Source organism: Jaculus jaculus, chromosome 6 (assembly GCF_020740685.1).
Source record: "Jaculus jaculus isolate mJacJac1 chromosome 6, mJacJac1.mat.Y.cur, whole genome shotgun sequence".
In the NCBI taxonomy this organism is placed as follows: domain Eukaryota; kingdom Metazoa; phylum Chordata; class Mammalia; order Rodentia; family Dipodidae; genus Jaculus; species Jaculus jaculus.
In genome coordinates this window covers 36,426,509-36,446,297 of record NC_059107.1, presented here as the reverse complement: position 1 = coordinate 36,446,297, position 19,789 = coordinate 36,426,509, and the positions used below count along the sequence as shown (strand labels likewise).

The 19,789-nt window shown below is 43.9% G+C and overlaps 1 protein-coding gene across 1 annotated transcript in view; it reads left to right on the top strand.

Moving 5' to 3' along the window:
• Positions 1-36: 36 nt before the first annotated feature.
• The window catches only part of LOC101615863 (pre-mRNA-splicing factor ISY1 homolog), a 37,742-nt gene continuing 17,989 nt past the window's right edge, over positions 37-19,789 (top strand). Inside the window, exons 1-3 of the mRNA XM_045152156.1 lie at positions 37-176; positions 3,156-3,178; positions 4,874-4,925. Of these exons, the coding sequence (XP_045008091.1) occupies positions 174-176; positions 3,156-3,178; positions 4,874-4,925 (78 nt within the window). The 5' untranslated portion in view covers positions 37-173. The remainder of the gene's footprint in view (positions 177-3,155; positions 3,179-4,873; positions 4,926-19,789) is intronic.

The following is a 19,789-nucleotide window of genomic DNA, read 5'->3' as shown; positions in this document are numbered from 1 at the left end:
TGGCATTTCTTTTCCCTCCTCGGTTCACTTCCGGTCCTTTCCATATATTCTTCCGACCAAAGAGCGGCCTGTGGGCAATTTGAGTGTTCTGTTCCCGCTTAGGTCCGTCTCGTCCCGGCGGGGAAGCATCTTGGGTTGCGGCGCGGCGCTCCGGGAGAGTCCTCGCCGGCACTATGGTGAGTACGGAGGGGTGAGGGGACAGTTGGCGTGTGAGGCCCCGGGACGGTATGAGGCCTCGGGCTCCTCAGGTCTAGCCTGGGGTTCTTTCCCTGTCTCGCTTAGCTGTTAAAAGTTGGAAGAAAGCCGGGCGTGGTGGCGCACGCCTTTAATCCCAGCACTCGGGAGGCAGACTAGGAGGATTGCCATGAGTTCAAGGCCACCCTGAGATGACAGAGTTAATTCCAGGTCAGCCTGGACCAGGGTGAGACCCTACCTCGAAAAGCCAAAAAAAAAAAAAAAAAAAAGTTGGAAGAGAAAAGAACTCGGGGGCTGCGTTGCATGTCCGACGAGGTTCCGGTCATGATTTCCACCGGGTGCACACTTCCCCGGATGAAGGGTCTTCGTTCTGTGGCTTCCCCATGGCCACAGGGTTTCGCACGTTGTTGTCGATAAGCGTGTGGTCCCCGGGAGCGAATGGCATGGGCTCCAGTGCTGCGAGGTGGTGATTCTAGGTCTGTCGTGGCTTCCTGGAGTATTCATTTGCTCAAGAAAGTATTAATGGGCACTGGGAAGGCTGGTCAGCGTTTTAAGGTGTTTGCCTGCAAAGCTTGATGGCCCGGGTTCGATTCCTCAGGATCCCTGTAACGCTGACCCGGGCATTATATTTCTAGGGGCGTAGACCTGCCGCGCGCGCCACACGTGCAAATAAATAAGGGGGGAGGGGCTAATGCAAGACCCTACCTAGAAAAACAAAAAAAAAAATTTTTTTAAGAAACATTTAATGTATAAATATAAGAATACACATATTGTTGGCACAAGCAGCTTAAGTTAATATAGTATAAAAGTGAAGTCCTGGCAAAAACACTAGAAGGGTCTTTTGCACCTCCAAGGTTTCTTGTCTGAAGTCACTGGTCCTCCATTGAGATCTGTGTGGTCTCAGCCACAACAGTTAAAACTCTTTGGTAGTTATTTACCTATATGCACATACCAAGGTATGTGTATGGAACATGTATAAGTATTTACATAGCCCTCGATCTATCTATCTATCTATCTGGACGTTTTGTCGGCTGGAGAGATGGTACAGTGTTTAAAGGCGGTTACTTGCAAAGCCTACAGGCTTGGGTTAAATTTCCCATCCATCTACATAAAGCCTGAAGAGTAACCATTTGTAGAGGTAAGAGACCTTGGGGTGGGGAGGTGTATGTGTACACATATATGCAAGTAAATAAAAAAATTAATAATATGGACATTTATTCAGAGAAGTATATTTATCTTGTTTGGGGTGCTTCACAACATTTTGGTAGTATTCATGGTAAACCCACAGTTACAAACAAATGCACATATAATTAATTAAATTAAAACAAGAATTAAATTGTTTCAGGTGTTTGTGTATAAATTGACATCTCTACGCATTATTCTCATTAAATCACAACATTTCTGCAGGATAAGAGATGAGCTTTCTGGTGTAAAGATGGGGAAACTGGCTTAGAGAGATCACATCTCAGTGATTGTGAGTGGAAGATCTGGTAGTAAAATGCAGTAAAAAGTCCCTGATTTGTCAAGAACTCTATGTTTTCTGTAACCTCTCCCCACCAACACCCCACCAAAAAAATATCTGCCTGACCCTGTGTTTCATAGATAACTGATTGGGTGAGCACTCATATAAATGTCACTTTGCAAAAGCCATCTTGGTACTTTCCCCAAACTCTACTCCAGGGAGGGGAGCAGACAGTTGTGAGCTTTGTGGTGAGCCATAGTAGGTATGAGCATTTTGGTCTGGGGCAGTGAGAACATAGTAAGGTTTATAAGAAGTGTGGGAGTTGGTAAAATGCTGGGTGGCAGGAACAGTAAAGATTACAAAAAAGTTGTTTTTTGGTTTTTCGAGGTAGGGTCTCATTTTGGTCCAGGCTGACGTGGAATTCACTATGTAGTCTCAGGGTGGCCTTGAACTCACAACGATCCTCCTACCTCTGCCTCCTAAGTGCTGGGATTAAAGGCGTGTGCCACCATGCCTGGCTAAAAAAATTATTTTTTAAAATTTGAGAGACAGAGAGAAAGGCAGATAGACAGAGAATGGATGCACCAGGGCCTCCAGACACATGTGCTATCTTGTGCATCTGGCTTATGTAGGTCCTGGTGAATTGAACGTGGGTCCTTTGGCTTTGCAGGCAAGTGCCTTGACTGCTAAGCCATCTCTCCAGCACCACAGTAAAGATTTTAAATAGCCAGGCATCGTGGCGCACGCTTTTAATCCCAGCACTCGGGAGGCAGAGGTAGGATGGCCAATTTGATGCTACTCTTTGACTACATAGTGAAGTCCAGGTCAGCTTGGCTAAAGGGAAATCCTACCTCAAAAAACAAACACGTAAACAAAAAAACAAACAAACAAGCAAAATTTTTTTTGAGGTACTTTTGGATTTTCTATTGTTCACATAACAGTTCAAGCATGGTACTTGTATTTGCATCCTTGGAAAAAAACAATTTTTTTTTTCAAGGCAGGGTTTCACTTTAGCTCATGCTGGCCTGGAATTCACTGTGTAGTCTCAGGGTGTCCTCGAACTCATGGCGATCCTCCTACGTCTGCCTCCCAAGTGCTGGGATTAAAGGCATGTGCCACCACACCTGGTTAAATTTTTTAAATTTATTTACTTATTTGAGAGAGAGAGAATGGGCATGCCAGGGCCTCCAGCCACTGCAAGTGAACTCCAGATGCATGTGTCTCTTTGTGCATCTGGCTTACATGGTTAACCAGTAAGCTATCTCTCTAGCCCACCCTTGCAAAATTTTTGATTAAGAAGTAAATGTAAGCTGGGCATGGTACCACATGCCTTTAATCCCAGCACTGAGGAAACAGAGGAAGGAGGATCACTGTGAGTTGAAGCCAGCCTGGGACTACAGAGTGAGTTCCAGGTCAGCCTGGGCTAGAGTGAGACCATACCTCAAAAAATCATATTCTACATTTGGTTATTTTTCTTCCTTCTCTCTTTTCCTTCTAGGCTCGAAATGCAGAAAAGGCCATGTAAGTATCAACTTATTTTGGATTAAGATTCTTGTAGATTGGGCTGGAGAGATGGCTTAGCAGTTAAGCGCTTGCCTGTGAAGCCTAAGGACCCTGGTTCGAGGCTCGGTTCCCCAGGTCCCACGTTAGCCAGATGCACAAGGGGGCACATGCGTCTGGAGTTCGTTTACAGAGGTTGGAAGCCCTGGCGCACCCATTCTCTCTCTCTCCCTCTATCTGTCTTTCTCCCTGTGTCTGTCGCTCTGAAATAAATAAATAAAATGTTTAAAAAAAAAAAAAAAGATTCTTGTAGCTTAATACCTGTCATAGAATTTGTATATGATCCTTGGTACATGAATCTTTTGAGAAGCAGTTTCTTTCATTAAGTTAGAATAGCACTCCCATGTTTGCCAAATTGTTCTTCCCCATTCATGTTTCCTGAAAGCTTCCAGAACTTACACTGTTGAACATTTTTTTCTGAATGGTATTGGGATGACAGATGGGGTCTCCACAGTAAGATTAATCTTTTACCATATGAATGTATTACTCATCATAGTAGTCTGATGTGTAGAGTTCCCAAAGTCCATATTTGCAGTCTACGTTAAATAAGCACCTAGGTGTTCAGGAACACAAATGGCCTTTGAAGACAAGTCCTTGGTACTTACAGATCCTTAACTACTCTGATTTCTTCATTCCCACTGCTATGAATGTCATCCAGTGAGGTCATGAACAGATTGACCCTGTTGCATGTTGCAGACATAAAGCATCTAACCAGTTTGTGGGAGGAAAGGGCTTATTTTTGGCTTACAGATTCTAGGGATAGCTCCATGATGGCAGGGGGAAATGATGGTCTGAGCAGAGGCTGAACATCACACCCTTGCCAACATCAGGTAGACAACAGCAGCAGGAGAGTATCCCAAACACTGGCTGGGGGAGCTGGCTATAACAGCCGTAATCTCACCTCCGACAATACACTTCCAACAAGGTTCCAATTCCCAAATTGTCACCAGCTGGGGAACAAGCATTCAGAACACATGAGTTTATGGGGGACACCTGAATGAAACCACCATATATCCCATCCAGGAACTTGAGTGATGAGAAATCTATGAACATAACAGGAAGACACAGGAGACAGAGGGAGCACAGAAGGGTACTTTACCTCTTCAGTGAGTAACTTCCATTGACATTTTGTTAGCGCCCTACCTTCATGGGAGATGGGAAAACAGCATTTAATTTGAGAACATTATGATTCTGGAAAAGAAACTAAAAGGTGTTGCTAAGAAGTGACGAATGGGTATTATGTAGATAACTGGAAATTTCTAAAGAATAGGAATTCACTTGCCAGAAAGGAGCAGATCCAAAGTAGGCACTTGGAATTACTACTCTGGCTTCTTGGGCCACTGTAGGAGAAGAGGATTGACTAATTGCACAGAGAAGATTCAAGGTGACAAATTGGTCATTGATGGAGCTATGTCCAGTGTTTTCATCCTTGGTTTGTTGATGCTGAAAAGGGGAAGGCTCTTGGTAGGGTCAATCAAATAAGGTCTGTGCTATTGTATTTCCAACTTCTCCTTTGTCCTGTTGTGCTAAGTTAGGGGAGAAAATGTGGCTTCTGACACAATCCCTGTTCAACATTGCTATTAATAAAGGTATAATGTTATTTGAAAAAAAAAATCTATGAATGGGACCTAATGGAGTTTTTTATATTCCTGGTAGGACGGCACTTGCAAGATTTCGCCAAGCTCAGCTGGAAGAGGGGAAAGTAAAGGTTGGTATAAATCTTGGGAGTTAACTGATGAAGCACTTTTTTTTTTTTTCAAATTTTTTTATTAACAACTTCCATGATTATGAAAAATATCCCATGGTAATACCCTCTCTCCCCCCACTTTCCCCTTTGAAACTCCATTCTCCATCATATCCCCTCCCCCTCTCAATCAGTCTCTCTTATTTTTTAAAAATAATTAAAAAATTTTTTTTTGGTTTATTCTTATTCATTTGAGAGCGACAGAGAGAGAAAGTGGCAGAGAGAGATTGAGAGAGAGAGAATGGACGTGCCAGCGCCTCCAGCTACTGCAAACGAACTCCAGACATGTGTGCCCCTTTGTACATCTGGCTAATGTGGGTCCTGGGGAATTGAGCCTGGACCTGGGGTCCTTAGGCTTCACAGGCAAGCGCTTAACCACTAAGCCATCTCTCCAGCCCCAGTCGCTCTTATTTTGATGTCATGATCTTTTCCTCCTATTATGGTGGTCTTATGTAGGTAGTGTTAGGCACTGTGAGGTCATGGACATCCCGGTCATTTTGTGAAACACTATGTTTTAGGTTTACTTTTATTTACTAAAGACAGGGAAAGAGAGAGTCGGTGTGCCAGGGCCTCTAACCACTGCAAATGAACTCCAGACGCATGTGTTACCATATGCATCTGGCTTTTGTGGGACCTGGAGAATCAAACCTGGGTCCTTAGGCTTCACAGGCATGCTCCTTAACCACTAAGCCATCTCTCCAGCTCAAATCTTGTGAGTTAAAAGTGTCAAGAATGGCCGGGTATGATGGCACATGGCTTTAATCCCAACACTTAGAAACAGAGGTAGAAGAATGGGTGTGAATTCAAGGCCAGCCTGAGACTACATAATGAATTATTCCAGGTCAGCCTGGGCTAGAGTGAGACCCTACCTTGAAAAACCAAAAAATAAAAAAATAAAAAAAAATTGTCAAGAACAAAGACAGTGGCACTCTGTCTCAGACCCTGGATCTTCCTGTCTGCTTTCTCAGAATTTGGCATGAAACTCATGGCCCACCTTCTCTCCCTGTCCCTAGGGCAGTGTGACTATCTGGCTGCCTGTTTTCCATTTTTTTCTCTGAAGTGATGACTGGGTCTCCTTATTGTCTCAGCTCTAATACTCGGTACAGAAGTGGAGTATGGTGTGGGGAAGGCTGGAGTCAGTAAATCTCCATTCATGGAGACTCAGTTTAGTGATGGTGTAGGTCAATCTTTTATATCTTTCTTTGTTTTTAAAAGAAGTGCACGTATGTACATGTCAATTCATACACATACATCTATTTTAAACACAGATAACCATGCTTTCTTAAAGTGGTACAAATATGCTATAAAGTAGGTATAACCTAGTATGTGCCTCTTTTTTTGTTTTTGTTTTTTGAGGTCTCACTCTAGCCCAGGCTGACCTGGAATTTACTATGTAGTCTCAGGGAGGCCTTGAACTCATGGCGATCCTCCTACCTCTGCCTCCTGAGTGCTGGGATTAAAGGCGTGTCCCACTATGCCTGGCTGTGGCCGTCTTTCTTTCTTTTATATCTGACTTTATTATTATTATCATTATTATTATTTTGTTTTTCAAGGCAGGGTCTCACTCTAGCCCAGGCTGACCTGGAATTCATTCTGTATTGTCAGGATGGCTTTGAACTCATGGCGAGCCTCCTATCTCTGTCTCCCAAATGCTGGGATTAAAGGCATGCACCACCACGCCTGGCCTAACTTTTAAACAAATTATTTATATTTTTATTAACAACTTCCATGATTGTGAACAATTTCCCATGGCAGTGCCCTCCCTACCCCACTTTCCCCTTTGAAATTCTATTCTCCATCATATCCCCTCCCCCTGTCAATCAGTCTCTCTTTTATTTTGATCTTTTCTTCCTATTATGATGGTCTTGTGTAGGTAGTGTCAGGCACTGTGGGGTCATGGATGTCCAGGCCATTTTGTGTCTGGAGGAGCATGTTGTAAGGAGTCCTACCTTTCCCTTGGCTATTACATTCTTTCCGCCACCTCTTACACAATGGACCCTAAGCCTTGGAAGGTGTGATAGAGATATTTTGATTAGCCCTCCCTCCACCTTTCCTTTACTCAGTCTCTTCCCCAGACCTCACTTAGGTCCTTTTCCCCCCCATTAATCTATTCTACTTACATATATACAATACCATCCTATTAAGTACGCCCCTCCTTTCCTTTCTCTTCCCTTTATATCTCCTTTCTAGCTTACTGGCCTTTGCTACTGAGTTTTCTTCCTACCCATCTTTCTTTTTTTTGAGGTAAGGTCCCACTCTAGCTCAGGCTGACCTGGAATTCACTCTGTAGTCTCAGGGTGGCCTCGAACTCACGGTGATCCTCCTACCTCTGCCTCCTGAGTGCTGGGATTTAAGGCGTGTGCCACCACGCCTGTCATACCCATCTTTCTTAACTGGGCATTTGGGCCATGTTGTAGTCAGCTCCATGTTGCTGGAATGAACATATAAGCCAGGCACAGATTATAGGAGGAAGGGTTTATTTCAGCTTACAGATTCAAAGGAACGTTCCATCAGTGATGGAAGAAGTTGGTTGCCATTCATAAATCCAAGTAGATATTAACTACCACCATCCAGCACCACCAGCAAGCAACAACCAGTAGGGGTCTGGGCAGTGTCAGAAACGTCTCTGAGTACCTTTGGGTTATAAATCAGATCTGTTTCCAGTGATAGCTTAGGGCTGGACTCCAGGATCTGCCCCCAGTGACAGGCAGCTGGAGTCAAGCTTTTTTTTATATATATTATTTTATTTATTTTTTATTGTTTTGGTTTTTTTTGTAATTTTTATTAACATTTTCCATGATTATAAAATATATCCCATGGTAATTCCCTCCCACCCCACCCCCACACTTTCCCATTTGAAATTCCATTCTCCATCATATTACCTCCCCATTACAATCTTTGTAATTACATATATACAATATCAACCTATTAAGTATCCTCCCCTCTTCCTTTCTCTACCCTTTATGTCTCCTTTTTAACTTACTGGCCTCTGCTACTAAGTATTTTCATTCTCACGCAGAAGCCCAGTCATCTGTAGCTAGGATCCACATATGAGAGAGAACATGTGGTGCTTGGCTTTCTGGGTCTGTGTTACCTCACTTAGTATAATACTTTCCAGGTCCATCCATTTTTCTGCAAATTTCATAACTTCATTTTTCTTTACTGCTGAGTAGAACTCCATTGTATAAATGTGCCACATCTTCATTATCCACTCATCTGTTGATGGACATCTAGGCTGGTTCCATTTCCCAGCTATTATAAATTGAGCAGCAATAAACATGGTTGAGCACGTACTTCTAAGGAAATGTGGTCTCTAATACAATGGGTCTAATATAAATTCAACAGTTTAGCTAATGATACAATCTTAATATTGGTGTAGATACAAACACTCTGTTATCAAGGCAGGACAGAAACATTGCAATCACAGTCCATGTTTCTGTAACTGATCACGTGGCCTTAGCTGATATTTGTAACTGCCTTCTACTACCCATTCTGTATTCCCTCCACCTTCAGGAAGCACCTCAGCAGGTCTTGGTTCTTTCCCTGGAGGGGTAACCCATACCTTCATTCCTGAAGGATCTGGGCCATTTATCACACTACTTCTATTGGGTTGTTGCAGTCGTCCATTGACTTTGACAACAGGACATGGTAACACTAACAGACGCCCTAAAGGATCTCCTGCACTCCAGGCATACTCTTCCTTACCGCCATTGTGGAGGAGCAGCCCAATTTCCCCCTGGTAATCTGGATCAATCACCCCTACAATCACTGTAACTCCTTTCTCAACCTGTTCACTCAAGGGCATTAGGAGCCCAAAGTGACCAGGGGGAAGTCTTAGCTTCCAGTTCAATAGAATGTTCTTTGTGTCTCCTGGCAAGAGCACTCCCCCCTCTGGGACCAAGACTTGTAGTCCAGCAGAGCGTAAGGTTGCGGGAACAGGATGCAAAAATCTAGCCAACGGGTCACTTGGGGTGATGGCAAGTGGGACCATTCCCATTTCCACCCCTTGATTCCTAGACCCATGAATCCGGGCTATAGGAGAAACAGTACCATATATAGGACGCTGATTCAGAGCATATACAGCCTGCTGGAGGACACTCCCCCAGCCCTCCAAGCTGTTGCCACCTAGTTGGCGCTGTAGCTGTTTCTTCAAAAGGCCATTCCACCGTTCTATCAAGCCAGCTGCTTCAGGATGGTGGGGCACATGGTAAGACCAGTGAATTCCATGATCATGAGCCCACTGCCGTACTTCCTTGGCGGTGAAGTGAGTTCCTTGGTCAGAAGCAATGCTGTGTGGAATGCCATGACGTGGATAAGGCATTCTGTAAGCCCACGGATGGTAGTTTTGGCAGAAGCACTACGTGCAGGAAAGGCAAATGCATACCCAGAATAAGTGTCTATTCCAGTAAGGACAAAACGCTGCCCTTTCCATGATGGAAGAGGTCCAATGTAGTCAACCTGCCACCAGGTTGCTGGCTGGTCACCCCGAGGAATACTACCATATCGGGGGCTCAGAGTCGGCCTCTGCTGTTGGCAAATTTGGCACTCAGCAGTAGCCGTAGCCAGGTCAGCCTTAGTGGAAGTCCATGTTGTTGGGCCCATGCATAGCCTGCATCTCTGCCACCATGGCCACTTTGTTCATGGGCCCATTGGGCAATGACAGGGGTGGCTGAGGAAGGAGGTTGACCACTATCCACAGAACGGGTCAGCTTGGCCACTTGATTATTAAAGTTATCCTCCAGTGAGGTCACCTTCTGATGAGCACTGACATGGGACACAAGTATCCTTATATCCTTTGCCCATTCAGAGAGGTCTATCCACATACACCTTCCCCAAATGTCCTTTTCACCAATTTTCCAACTGTGCTCCTTCCAAGTCCCAGACCATCCAGCCAAACCATTGGCCACAGCCCATGAGTCAGTGTATAACTGCACATCTGGCCATTTTTTCTTCCAAGCAAAATGTACAACCATATGCACTGCCCAAAGTTCTGCCCATTGTGAAGACTTCCCTTTACCAGTCCTTCAGAGTTGTCCCAGAAAGGGGCTGTAATGCTGCAGCTGTCTACTTCTGGGCAGTGCCGGCATAAGGTGCTGAACCATCTGTAAACCATGCCCTAGATCTCTCCTCCTCAGTCAGTTGATCATAGGGCACACCCCATGATGCCATAGGTGCATGCTTGGGGACAGAAGGCATTGCAACAGGAGTAGCAACCATAGGCATTTGGGCAACTTCCTCATGTAACTTACTCGTACCTTCAGGGCCTGCTCAAGCCCGATCAAGTATATACCACTTCCACTTGATGATGGACTGCTGCTGTACACGTCCAACTTTATGGCCTGGTGGGTCAGACAACACCCAGCTCATAATGGGCAGCTCGGGTCACATAGTAACTTGATGGCCCATTGTCAAACGTTCAGTTTCCACTAAGGCCCAATAGCAGGCCAAGAGCTGTCTGTCAAAGGGAGAATAATTGTCTGCAGATGATGGCAGGGCCTTGCTCCAAAATCCCAAGGGCCTCCGCTGTGATTCACCTATGGGGACTTGCCAAAGGCTCCAAACAGCGTCCCTGTCTGCCACTGAAACCTCAAGTACCATCGGATCTGCTGGATCATATGGCCCAAGGGGTAGAGCAGCCTGCACCTGTCGAAGAGCCTTCTCTTGTTCTGGGCCCCAATGAAAACTAGCAGCTTTCCGAGTCACATGGTATATGGGACGGAGTAAGACACCCAAGTGAGGAATGTGCTGTCTCCAAAATCCAAATAGGCCCACTAGATGTGCTTCTTTCTTAGTGGTAGGAGGGGCCAAATGCAACAACTTGTCCTTCACCTTAGAAGGAATATCCCTGCATGCCCCACACCACTGAACTCCTAGAAATTTCACTGAGGTGGAAGGTCCTTGAATTTTGCATGGATTTATTTCCCATCCCCTGATGTGCATATGCTGTACCAGCAACTCCAGAGTGGTTGCCACCTCCTGCTCATTTGATCCAATTAGCATTATGTCATCAATATAATGGACCAACGTGACACCCTGTGGAAGGGACAGCCGATCAAGGTCCCTGTGAACTAAGCTATGACACAGGGCTGGAGAGTTAATATAACCTTGAGGTAAAACAGTAAATGTGTACTGCTGACCTTGCCAGCTGAAGGCAAATTGCTTCTGGTGGTCCCTATGGACAGGTATGGAGAAGAAAGCATTTGTAAGATCAATAGCTGCATACCAGGTACCAGGAGACATGTTAATCTGCTCAAGTAAAGAAACCACATCTGGTACAGCAGCTGCAATTGGAGTCACCACCTGATTAAGTTTCCGGTAATCCACTGTCATTCTCCAGGATCCATCTGTCTTCTGAACAGGCCAAATAGGAGAGTTAAAGGGAGATGTGGTGGGAACCACCACCCCTGCATCCTTCAAGTCCTTTATAGTGGCATTAATTTCTGAAATCCCTCCAGGGATGCGATATTGTTTTCGATTCACTATTTTCCCTGGTGGTGGGAGCCTCAATGGCTTCCATTTGGCCTTTCCAACCATAATAGCCCTTACTCCACAAGTCAGGGAACCAATGTGGGGGTTCTGCCAACTGCTAAGTATATCTATCCCAATTATGCATCTGGGACTGGGGAAATAACCACAGGGTGCGTTCGGGGACCCAGTGGACCCACTGTCAGTCTAACATTCGCCAAAACTCCATTGATCACCTGACCTCCGTAAGCACCTACTTTAACTGAAGGGCCATGGTGCTTTTTGGGGTCTCCTGGAATCAATGTCAATTCAGAGCCAGTGTCCAGTAGGCCCCGAAAGGTCTGATTATTTCCTTTCCCCCAGTGTACAGTTACCCTAGCAAAAGGCCGCAGGTCCCTCTGAGGAAGGATAGGTGGTGTAAGTTTAATATTGAAACTTTTGGCAATTGTAGGGGGGGTCCTTCCCTGAGGGAACCCGGCCAACCCTTCAATCAAGGGACTCAGGATCTGTAAACTGGCTCAAGTCTGGAAACTGATTAAGAGGCCTTGATTCTCTGTTGCTATAATTCAAAGTGGCTTTTTGTCCCCTTGCTGTGGAACTTTTCTGCTTATACAGATCAAGAAGAAACTCAGTAGGCTTCTTATCTATTTGACTTCTGGGAACACCATGATTAATCAGCCAATGCCAAAGGTCCATACGAGTCATACCTTTATGTGCATAATTTTGCCTACGCTGTCTATTATGAAAAACACGTTCACCCCGCCTTTGGTGATTTAGTGCTGCCATTTGGCCCTTGTTACCCCGAGATCCAGTTATGCCCATTGCATCTAAATCACCTAATGCAGCAACTGCACTCCCACTGTGAGGTCTTCTTTACATAAAAGAGCAATGATAGAGGACTTTAAGTATGCTGGCGCTCCCCTCACAAATCTGTTTCTTATGGTCTTAGTGAAGGGCACATCTTCTGGTCGCTCCCATTGTGGGGGCAAAGATGAGTTTACATGGCAAATCCACTCCAGCATTCCAAGTTCTCTGAGCTTTTTAATCCCTTCATCGACATTAAGCCAAGGAATATCAGGCAGCTCAAGCTCATTCACAGTAGGCCATCTTTGGAGCCATACTTCAGTCAACCAATCAAATAAACTCTTGGCACCCCTTCCAGCTGCACGAGCTGCATTATTAAATCTAAAATCTCTGCTCAATGGGCCCGTTTCAGTAAATTCAGCCTGATCTAATCTTATGTTTCTTCCTCCATCATCCCATACCCTTAAAATCCATTCCCACACATATTCCCCATGCTTCTGCCTGTACAAGTTAGAAAACTCCTGAAGTTCTTTAGGAGTGTACCTCATCTCCTCCTGTGTCACACTTTCTATCTCACCTTTAGGAGCCTGCCTAGCCTTTCATCTTTATAGGCCTAGAGGCAAAGATGGGTGGGAACTGGGAATCACCAGCATTTTCTGCTGATTCGTCAGACAAAGAGGGATGAATTCCCCCAGGCAAGGGAGGGGAGGATAATCCTTCAGGATGTGGGGGTGGGGATACAATTGGTGCTAAGGGAGGGCAGGTCATATTTTCATCCAAAACATCTTCTTCAGAATCTTACACTTCAATGTCCCCAAGTTCTTCAGGATCTTCCCACACATCACCATCCCAAGTCACAGGATCCCACTCTTTTCCAATCAGTGCCCTCACTTTAACTTCTGATAGTTGGTGAGGCTGGGATTTAAGCTTACATTGCAAGTTAGCTAATCTCACAATGAGAGCTGGGGTTTGGTTTTCTGCAATTTGAGCCCTGTTCTGGCTAGAGAGGAGACTCTCCTCCAGGGCACCTTTAGAAACCTTGAGATCATGTATGTGGGTCTTAAGCTTGGAATTTTCCTTTTTGAGCTTCTGCTGTTCCCTCAGTAGTTTGTCTAGAGAAGCTAAAAGCAACCAACCAGCCTCATCATTGGTCTTACTTTTCCACAAATATTCAAATGTTTTAAATACAGAGTCACTAAATTCCTTGCTCCTCACAAGACATGAGTCAGGGTCACCAAATACATCTATCTCATGGAGTTCTTTTTTTTTTTCTTTTCGTTTTTTCTTTTCTTTCTTTTTTTTTAATTTTTATTAACATTTTCCATGATTATAAAATATATCCCATGGTAATTCCCTCCCACCCCACCCCCACACTTTCCCATTTGAAATTCCATTCTCCATCATATTACCTCCCCGTTACAGTCATTGTAATTACATATATACAATATCAACCTATTAAGTATCCTCCTCCCTTCCTTTCTCCACCCTTTATGTCTCCTTTTCAACTTACTGGCCTCTGCTACTAAGTATTTTCATTCTCACACAGAAGCCCAGTCATCTGTAGCTAGGATCCACATATGAGAGAGAACATGTGGCGCTTAGCTTTCTGGGCCTGGGTTACCTGACTTAGTATAATACTTTCCAGGTCCATCCATTTATCTGCAAATTTCATAACTTCATTTTTCTTTACCGCTGAGTAGAACTCCATTGTATAAATGTACCACATCTTCATTATCCACTCATCTGTTGAGGGACATCTAGGCTGGTTCCATTTCCCAGCTATTATAAATTGAGCAGCAATAAACATGGTTGAGCATGTACTTCTAAGGAAATGAGATGAGTCCTTTGGATATATGCGTAGGAGTGCTATAGCTGGGTCATATGGTAGATCAATCTCTAGCTGTTTTAGGAACCTCCACACTGTTTTCCACAATGGTTGGACCAGATTACATTCCCACCAGCAGTGCAGAAGGGTTCCTTTTTTTCCACATCCCCGCCAACATTTATGATCATTTGTTTTCAATCTCATGGAGTTCTTTAAATAGTGCACACCATGAATTATTAGTGCCCTCTTTATTTCCAGTACAGGCGCTCTCCTTATCACCAGTAGGGCCTTTGGTAGCACTGAAATTGGAGAACCAACCACCGATAGCACTAAGCCCATTAGAGAAATCCATCCTTACAATTCTGTTTCTCTAGAACCACTCCTGGTACCAAAATCTGTATCAGTCAGGGTTCTCTAGAGGAACAGAATTACTAGAATGAATTATTTTATAAAGGGAATTTATTGGATTAGTTTACAGTAATCCAATAGCAGTTGCAGGCCTGAGATTCACCGAACCTGGTAGCTGCTCAGTCCACGTGGCCAGATGCCTCAGCAGTCCCGACCTGGCACTGCAGATGGTGCCGGAAAGCCTGGAGGCTTCCTGAGGAGCCGCTGGGTTTCGATCCACGTGGGTCTTTGGTTGATGTTGGTCTTTAGTCCTTACTGGTCTTCAATCCACGCTAGAAGGTAGGGAGCAGCTCCAGCAGCCAAGTGGAAGGAAGGAAGGAAAAAAGGGAACTCTTCTACCCAGAGCTTCCTTATATCAAGTCCCTCTCTGAGCGGGGCCGCCCACTCTGGGGGAAGGGCTCACCCTGGGAGAAACACCTCCTCCTTTAGTTGATCCTTCCTAGAACCAGCCTGTGGATTACTAAACAGATCAAGTTGACAACACCTTAACTATCACACTGATTTTAGTGGAAAAGCTTCCAGTTTTTCCCCATTTAGTAATATGTTGGCTGTAGGCTTATCATAAATAGCCTTTATTATATTGAGATATGTTCCTTCTCTTCCCAGTCTCTGTAGGACTTTTATCATGAAGGGATGTTGGATTTTGTCAAATGCTTTCTCTGCGTCTAATGAGATGATCATGTGATTTTTGTCCTTCAACCCATTTATGTAATGTATTACATTTATAGATTTGCATATGTTGAACCACCCCTGCATCTCTGGGATAAAGCCTACTTGGTCAGGGTGAATGATCTTTTTGATATATTCTTGTATTCTGTTTGCCAATATTTTGTTGAGAATTTTTGCATCTATGTTCATGAGGGAGATTGGTCTGTAATTTTCTTTTTTTGTTCTATCTTTGCCTGGTTTTGGTATCAGGGTGATGCTGGCCTCATAGAAGGAGTTTGGTAGAATTCCTTCTTTTTCTATTTCCTGGAAAAGCTTAAGAAGCAATGGTGTTAGCTCTTCCTTAAAAGTCTGGTAAAATTCAGCAGTGAATCCGTCCGGGCCTGGGCTTTTTTTACTTGGGAGATTATTGATAGCTGTTCAGATCTCCATGTTTGTTATAGGTCTATTTAAGTGATTAAATCTCATTTTGATTTAATTTAGGTAGGTCATATAGATCAAGGAAATCATCCATTTCTTTCAGATTTTCGTACTTTGTGGAGTATATGCTTTTATAGTATGTCCCTATGATTTTTTGAATTTCTCTGGAATCTGTTGTGATGTTACCTTGTTCATCTCTGATTTTTATTAATTTGTGTCTCTTCTCTCTTTCTTTTGGTCAGATTTGCTAAGGGTTTATCAATCTTGTTTATCCTTTCAAAGAACCAACTCTTTGTTTCATTAATTCTTTGGATTGTTCTTTTTGTTTCTATTTCATTAATTTCTGCCCTAATCGTTATTATTTATTCCTGTCTACTGATTTTTGGTTTGCCTTGATCTTCTTTTTCCAAGGCTTTAAGGTGAAGCATTAGGTCGTTTACTTGCAACCTTTCTAATTTCTTAATATAGGCACTCAAGGCTATAAATTTACCTCTTAGAACTGCCTTCATTGTGTCCCAGAGATTTTGGTATGTTGTGTTCTCATTATCATTTGACTCTATAAATTTTTTGATTTCCTTTTTTGATTTCTTCATTGACCCATTCATCATTTAGTAGTGTATTGTTTAGTTTCCATGATTTTATGTATGCTCTATATCCTTTCTTGCTACTGATTTGTAGTTTAATTCCATTGTGGTCAGATAGAATGCAAGGAATTATTTCAATTTTCCTGAATTTGTTAAGATTTGCTTTGTGTCCTAATATATGGTCTATTTTAGAGAATGCTCCATGTGATGCTGAAAAGAATGTATATTCTGCAGCCTTTGGATGAAATGTCCTGTATATATCTGTTAAGTCCATTCCTTCTATGACCTCATTTAGTCCAGATACCTCTCTGTTTATTCTTTCCCGGGATGACCTGTCAATTGATGAGAGTGGGGTGTTAAAGTCACCCACCACCACTGTGTTTGGTGTTATCTGTGACCTTAGTTCTAATAGTGTTTGTTTGACAAATTTGGGAGCCCCCATGTTAGGTGCATATATGTTTAGTATTGTAATGCCCTCCTGTTGGAGTGTGCCCTTAATCAATATAAAGTGACCTTCCTTATCTTTCTTGACTAACGTCGGACTAAAGTCTACCCTGTCTGATATTAGGATAGCAACCCCTGCTTGTTTTCTAGGCCCATTTGCTTGAAACACCATCTTCCAACCTTTCACCGTAAGATAATGTCTATCCTTTGTAGAAAGGTGAGTTTCTTGGAGACAACAAATTGTAGGATCCTGTTTTTTAACCCAGTCTGCAAATCTATGTCTTTTCGTTGGGGCATTGAGGCCGTTGATATTAAGAGATATTATTGAAAGGTGTGTATTTTTGTTTGCCATTTTTGTGTGTGTGTTTCTGGTTCTACGTGCGCTCTCTTCTGTTAACTAGTATTTGAGTATTGCTTGTTTTTTCTAGGTTCCTTATATGTGTGCTTTTCCTTTTCTTCAGCATGGAGGATTCTATCAAGTATTTTCTGTAGAGCTGGTTTTGTCTTCAAATACTCCTTTAACCTGCTTTTGTCATGGAATGTCTTTATTTCTCCATCTATTTGAATGGATAACTTTGCAGGATAAAGTAACCTTGGTTGACAGTTGTTATCTTTCAGAACTTGGAATATATCACTCCAAGCCCTTCTGGCTTTAAAAGTTTGTGTTAAATAATCTGCTGTAGTCCTGATGGGCTTGCTTTTGTAGGTAACTTGATTTTTCTCTCTTAACTGCTTTCAATATTTTTTCTTTGGTGTGTGTATTTGGAAGTTTGATTATAATATGGCGAGGAGAGGTTCTTTCTGGGTTTTGTCTGGCTGGGGTTCTAAAGGCTTCCTGTATCTGCATTGACACCTCTTTTCTAATTTGGGGGAAATTTTCTTCTATGATTTTGTTGAAGACGCCTACTATGCCTCTGGAGTGGAGTTCTTCTTCTACTATGCCCTGAATTCTTATATTGGATCTTTTCATAGTGTCCCGAATATCTTGAAATTCCCACTCATACTTTTCTATAAGTTTGTCTTTCTCTGTGTTGGACTGTATTAGGTCTGCCACCTGGTCTTCTAGCTTAGATATTCTGTCCTCTCCCTCATCCATCCTACTATTGAGATTTTCTACAGAGATTTTTATTTCATTAACTGTGTTCTTCATTGCTAGTAATTCTGACTGCTTTTTCTTTATTATTTCTATTTCCTTATTTATGTCTTGTATTGCCTTCTTTATTTCATGAAATTGGTGTCCTGCATCTTCTGTGATTCCTTTGATTTCCTCTTTAAGTTCCTCTTTGACTCCTTTGATTTGTTCTCTGACTTCTTTGAACATATTTACAATCATTCTTTTGAACTCTTTCTCAGGCATTTCCTCTAACTCTTTCTCACTGGAGGACATTTCTGATGCATTAATACTTTTAGGTGGGTTTATATCATCTTGCTTTTTAGTGTTTTTTGTGTTATAATGTATATATTTTTGCATCTTGGATTAAATTAATGCTTGGATTTTTCTAGCTAGCTGTGTATTCTTAGCTGTATCAATTGATTTGATGTAATATATTTTCAGGGTAGGAAAGGTGTTAGGTGTGGCTCTTAAGACTCTGAGAGTATCTACAAAGATGTTCTTAGGGGTTGAGTTTCCCTGCTATAGGAGTATTCAAGTAGGCTGAGTGGAATAAAATACAGGTAGATTCTAAAATTTAACTAAACACTATACACATTCAATCAAAAACAGCCCCAAGTATGTATGCAAGAGTAGTTATTATAACGACCAGATCCTCTATCAACAAAGAGGTTAAGATTTCTGGTCTGTTGAGGGATCCAAGTCAGCTTGCGACCAAGTGAGACCCTTCCCTGGTGCAATCCCAGTTACCTTGGATGATTTTGGTCTCAGTCAAGTTGCTGCCTGGGCTATCGGGCTGCTGTTCTGATATCTGGAGCTTGGCACTTGCTTTTCCTGTGGGGCAAACCGAGCCTGGCAAGTGTGGCCCTGCAGATCAGCACCCCTGCTGCTGGAACTGCTGCTGCTCAAGCTGCCCCTGCTGGGACTGTAGCCACTGCTGCTGAAGGTGTTGCTGCTGGACCCACCCCTGCTGCTGCCTCTGCTGCTGGTGTAGCTGCCACTGCTGGAGCCACCACTGCTGCCGAAGCTGCTGCTGCTGTGTCCACTGCCGCTGCTCCCCCTGAAGCTGCTGCTGCCGAGTCTGCCGCTGCTGCCACACCTGGGTCTGCTGCTGCTGGGGCCACTGTTACCGGTGCTGGAACCGCTGATGTTGCTGCCGAACTCTGCTCCTGCTTGGGTCCCGCTGTTGGCATGGCTGGGTCCCGGGCTGCTGCTCTGTTCGCAGGAGCTGGGCTCAGGCGGTGGGGGAGGGGAGGGAGCCACAGCTGCTCTGGTTCTCTCGCTGCTCCAGGCGTTCTTCTACTTCATGGTCTGCTCCTCCGTTGCTCGCTGCCGCTCTCCTCTCACATTTCCCGAGTTGCGGAGAGTGCGGTGTGAGGGAAAGCTCCGGCACCTGGCTTTTCCTGCGGCTCGAGCCGAGTCTGGTGGTTTCCCGGTGTGCCGCTGCCGAGGAGGTTGGCTGATTGCCAGAGCCGCTTTTCCTGCCTGTGCAGGCTCTGGATGCTCTGGAACTCTTCTACTTCTCTGCTGCCGCTTCAGTTTCCTATACACCTCACTTTTTAGTAAAAGTGTGTATTTTTGCTGAGTTCTTTTGGTCTTTTTTCCCCCCTAGGCTACTTTGGCGTGGTACCTACGCCGCCATCTTAACCGGAAGTCCTCTGGAGTCAAGCTTTAATAAAACACCTAAGCCTATGGGGCAGGGGTGGAGGGAACATACATTCAAACTACCACAAGCTGTCTGCAGGGCTTCACTGCACAAGGCACTGTTTTCCAAGGAGAGGTGGTGGAGTGAAGTTTAAGGTTGGTGAGGAGACGGGCTTGGTGGCCCATACCTTTAATCCCAGTACTCGACAGGCAGATGGAGGTGGGTTGCCATGAGTTTGAGGCCACTCTGAGACTACATAGTGAATTCCAGGTCAGCCTGGGCTAGAGTGAGACCCTAACTTGAAAAACCAAAAAAAAAAAAAAAGAAAAAAAAGAAAAGAAAAAGAAAAGGTTGAGGGAGGACCATATGGAACTCTGATTTCAAGTGTATCTAGACCACTAGACATGGTCACTTTGGACTGTTACATAGAAGTGTAAGGAGCCCAATGGTAATGTG